This window comes from Poecilia reticulata, linkage group LG17 (assembly GCF_000633615.1).
Source record: "Poecilia reticulata strain Guanapo linkage group LG17, Guppy_female_1.0+MT, whole genome shotgun sequence".
NCBI classification, from domain to species: Eukaryota; Metazoa; Chordata; class Actinopteri; order Cyprinodontiformes; family Poeciliidae; genus Poecilia; species Poecilia reticulata.
Genome location: NC_024347.1, coordinates 11,189,971 through 11,195,101, shown reverse-complemented (window position 1 = coordinate 11,195,101; position 5,131 = coordinate 11,189,971). Strand labels below are relative to the sequence as shown.

Below are 5,131 nucleotides of genomic sequence, written 5' to 3'. Positions count from 1 at the left end.
GTGCCTTATTCAAATAGATAACTTTAAATGTTGATCCTCTTTGCACAGGCCCTCCGAGCGTTCAGGGGAGGATGTGGACATCATACTGACGAGGCTGAGAGGAGTCAAGACATTCCAGAGGTTTCCGCCTCCACTCCTGCTCCAGATCTGTACCTGCGCCTTTTATGAATGCCTGGAGAAAGGCATTACATGTACGTACGCTAACACCAACTAGCATGCAATAATGTGGGCTGGTTCCGAAATTAGAGYAATTGTGCTATATTGTCTTCCCCTGGTCCTGCAACTCGTTTGTATGATGATGTGCTGTGTGTAGAGTAAAATACAGAGTAAATATTCTTTATTTTATCAAAACACACACCTGCATATCTAACCAATATTTTTCTTGCAAAGCAGTGCAAAAAACAGTTATTGATAATTAGTGATCAAAAAGGGACCATCATTGGGAARCAAGACATTTTTCATTTCTGTTCATTTCGAAATAGACATCTGCAAAAGAGAACTTCCTTTCTATAAACTTTGTACAGTTTCTAAAGCCTGTTTGCAAACAAATTGGCATCAGAACACAATTGTGTACAAAATCTTACAGAAAGAAGATAAAACAACTGTTACATTTTAGGAAATATTCAAACTATACACACCCGATAGCAAAAGCAATACAAATAAAATCTTTAGAACTCTGTGTAAAAAAAAATTTGATGGTTTAGCCAATTAAGCTAAGTTTYGTTGATGAACAAATTTGTAGTGTCAAAACAAGCACGGGGAAAACAGAGAAATGAAAAGTCGCAGTTAAAACTCTGATTGCTAATGCTGGCGGACAGTTTAGCTGATCTCGATGAGCAGTTGTCATATGTGGCTGACCCGGCTGGAGGCAATCTGATATTGTCCCTGTCGTGTTACTCTGCTGCTGCAGATGCACAGTTGTGGAAAGATTGACATTCATTTGCATGGATGGATTTTTTTTTTCTGCCAGCATTAAGCTGATCAGCTGCTCTGTTAGCTTTTGCAGTCTGGTCAGCTTCAAGCAAGTATGAGAACAATTTTATTTTTTAAGTCTTTTATTTTYATGTGTTGGGGGTCTCACTGCTGGAAGAAGCCACAATGTTCCAGCTTCAACTAAATAAACCTGAAAAAAAAAAAAAACACAGAAAAAAACACCCAACTACCAGCATCCCTATAAATACTGCTCCAGATTTTTTTTTTAATTTAAAAAACTTTGCTTATTTTGTCAAATACCCTACTCTTAAAAGTGATCCCATTTATTTTAGGAACTTTATCACTAAGTGAAACATATTACATAGAATAATTACACATAGATGGATGTTTCAGTGCCTTTGTTTTTGTTACACTTCATGAAAACATGACATTTACATTTTGTATATTACATCAGACTATTAAAAAATACCATATTTAACACAGAAATGTGGTTTTTATTAAAAGCATGCCACCTGTTTAAATTAAAGGTTGTTATTTTTAAAAGGTGCTTTCACTCATCTGAATGCATATTCTAATTTATTGGATGTGTCTCTATTGCTGTCTGCAGTGTTTCGACAAGGAGACATAGGCACTAGCTGGTATGCTGTTCTGTCTGGCTCCCTGGACGTCAAAGTGTCGGAAACGGCTAATCATCAGGTAAAACCAAGCCTNAAAAAAACACCCAACTACCAGCATCCCTATAAATACTGCTCCAGATTTTTTTATTTATTTAAAAAACTTTGCTTATTTTGTCAAATACCCTACTCTTAAAAGTGATCCCATTTATTTTAGGAACTTTATCACTAAGTGAAACATATTACATAGAATAATTACACATAGATGGATGTTTCAGTGCCTTTGTTTTTGTTACACTTCATGAAAACATGACATTTACATTTTGTATATTACATCAGACTATTAAAAAATACCATATTTAACACAGAAATGTGGTTTTTATTAAAAGCATGCCACCTGTTTAAATTAAAGGTTGTTATTTTTAAAAGGTGCTTTCACTCATCTGAATGCATATTCTAATTTATTGGATGTGTCTCTATTGCTGTCTGCAGTGTTTCGACAAGGAGACATAGGCACTAGCTGGTATGCTGTTCTGTCTGGCTCCCTGGACGTCAAAGTGTCGGAAACGGCTAATCATCAGGTAAAACCAAGCCTRTCAACTGAAGCGGTTCATGTGGTTTGTGCTGTGCGTCCATCGTGTAAGCCCCCAAATTATAATTTTTATCATTTTGTATTGATATAACCTATTCCGTCTTATTCTCTCGGTGTCCATTCAGCTGTAAACGTGTCCCCAGTCTCAGAGAGCCGGTCGTTTTCTGACTCCCCTCAATGCCGACACTGTTCTGGTGCACTGCTCTGTCCCCCGTGGAAATATTCAGAAAGCGAAACTGCCACAGCACAGAAAACAAATCCCCAGAGAATGGAGCTTTCTGATGGACTGGATATCCACTTTGCTTGGAAAAACTGTGGAAATGGGGTTCTGGTGTACAGGCAGAGGAGAAGAGTGGCATGTGGGACAGAGGATTTGTTCCAATTGAAAGAAGGAGATAAGAAGCTCCTGTGGTGCAAATCGTCCTATTCACGCTCGRAGCGCTAAAGGGCTATTGGTGGCCTAGTTTCTGTAGCTATATTTGAAATGTCAGTTTAGTTTGGWCGACTGAGAAGGTTTATTTAGTTCATTGAAAAATRTTKTCTAAACAAGTGAAAATAATGACACATGATTAAGTGTGTGTGTATTCTTCACCCAGACCTCAGCTATGTGCTATGTGTTACAAATGTGTTACTTTGAAAAAGTTATGACACGACCTTGTCGTCACGTCGTAAGTTTTTTAAATTTTATTTGAAATTCTTAAAAAAAAGGAAATAGTGAGGCTGGAGGTAAGCAAATGGTTTTCAAAAGATTTTACAAACAAAACTCTCAAAAGTGCGGTGTGCCTGTTCTGAGGAAAAAACTTTTCACTAAAGTCACATCTTCAAGTCTTTTGTTATATCTCTGTCGACTTGGCACAAATGGAAACAGAAGATTAAATTAAAATTGATTTTTTTCTATCCACTGGAGGGCTTATAGCAAACTGGACTTCGTTGGGCTTTTTTGTATCAGTGGCAACACTTCCATAAAGGCCGAATTTGAGGAGGACAAGCACAACTGATAACTGCCTGTCAACAAGCATTTCCACCTGAGCGGTAGACCTCGGTAACTCCCGCTGAGTTGCCATGTTGGTTGCCTGTCTGAATAACACTCTCTTTCTCTGCCTGTTTGATGATATGGTTCCCATTTTGGATTGACAGAAAGCCTAAAGAAGGGAGGGTTGCTTTATAACATAACAMATTTCTCAAGACAATTAATCGCACCAGTTTTTAAATAGGAGTGGCAGAGAAAAACGAGGGATCGAACTCATTTGCCTACTGAACATTTTTTGAAAAAAAAAAAAAAAAAGTTTAAAACAACTTTTTCAAAAAGCTGCTTTGTGTTGGTGTCACGTAAAACCCCAGCAAGCTACTCTAAGGTTTTGCGGTTGTAATGTGAGGAAATATGTATCACCTTCCTTTTGTATTAACTTCTGTATTGGTCTTGTAAAGTTTATAAAGAAACCTAATTTAAGCATACACTGCTCGTTGCCTGTTAATCATGTCTGTCCGTGTGTTCAGGATGCAGTCACAATCTGCACCCTGGGGATCGGGACGGCCTTCGGGGAGTCCATCCTGGACAACACGCCTCGCCACGCTACCATTGTCAGCAGAGAGACCAGCGAGCTTCTCCGGATCGAGCAGAGGGAATTCAAAACCTTGTGGGAGGTGAGATGGAGCAGTCAACAGATAATAAAATTTAAAAACCCAGTCTATAAATGAAGATCTAAGCAGGTCGAGTTTTACGTTTTTTTTTTTTTATTTTGTACTTTTTTCCATAACAGCTTTCTGTTGCAATTGCCCCCTTGACCACAAGAGGGCTGTCCACCATTGTGGCCTCTGTTGTTGCTCCTAATAGATGAACTCAGGCAACACAACAATGGGCTATTTTAAGAACAGAGGGAGACAAAGGCGGGCATGTTCCGCATATGCCTGAGTTGCTTCTTTATCATAGCCGATATCGGTTTATTTGTATTTTACATTTTCCATTATTTGACACAAAGCTACATGTGAGTGTTATTAATAAAATAATCCACAGTTACAGTATGATGATCAAAAAAAAGAAGAGACTAAACAACAACATATTGGATATTTGGAAATAGATTGCTTGATTTCCTCCAGTAATAAATCCAATTGTGTTTGTTAAAATATGTTAGACAGGTTAGCACTGCAAGACAACAGAGTGTTGTACTGTAAAGGCTCAGTTTTTCCTTTATAAAAAAGAGAGCATGTAGGTGATGATCATAATTAGACAATGTACAGAGATCCTACGGAGGAAGGCAATGTGTCGTGGTACTCTGGCTAATTCGCCTGTCTCTCTCTCTGTTGATTTGTTTTAGATTGCTGGCACAAACAAAATATAATTTAAACAGAATGGTCTTTATGCTGGATTGCACTTGTAGAGTTGGCTTTGTAGTAGCTGCTTTTGTGAGGGTCATTCTCTTGTTGAGGTTACTGACTCCATTCACAAAGTCCCACTCAGGAGGTCCTGGCAGCGAAGCGGATCACTTCACTTTGGCTTCACAGTCGTCACCCGGTAACTACTTCGACCTGCTGTCTGCCAGGGACTCGAGTCCTGACGAATCCAAGTTTTCTAAAGATTTTGTCTTGCATATATTACTTTTTTTATGTTTGTAAATGTTTCTTTTCAGTTTTTGTTTAACTTTGCTCACGTAAAATCTGCTGTTCTGTGTAGTGCATGAAACACTCGAGCTCCTCAAAGTGTTGAAACGAACAGGTTTCTCTCTGAGAACGACTCGTAAACGGTTGGTTAAGATGACCAGCCTCTTTAATATCACCCACAACAAGCATTGTTAATTATTTTTCTCTGCTAGAAAATAAAATCCAAAGCTTTGACTCTCTCATATTAGAAAATAATATCCTTATGATTGTTTTAATTTTAATTATATTCACTTAACACTTTTTAGGTTTAATTGTGTTTTCCAAACATCGCAAGACAACTTATTTTCTTTTCACTTGATTGTTATGGATTATTTTTTTGAGGGTGTGTGAACTA

The 5,131-nt window shown here is 37.9% G+C and overlaps 1 protein-coding gene across 1 annotated transcript in view; it reads left to right on the top strand.

Moving 5' to 3' along the window:
* LOC103479350 (rap guanine nucleotide exchange factor 4-like) overlaps window positions 1-5,131 on the top strand; it is a 28,589-nt gene that overhangs the window by 8,535 nt on the left and 14,923 nt on the right. Inside the window, exons 2-4 of the mRNA XM_008433719.2 lie at window positions 49-191; window positions 1,541-1,629; window positions 3,637-3,783. Coding sequence (XP_008431941.1) covers window positions 49-191; window positions 1,541-1,629; window positions 3,637-3,783 — 379 coding nt within the window. The remainder of the gene's footprint in view (window positions 1-48; window positions 192-1,540; window positions 1,630-3,636; window positions 3,784-5,131) is intronic.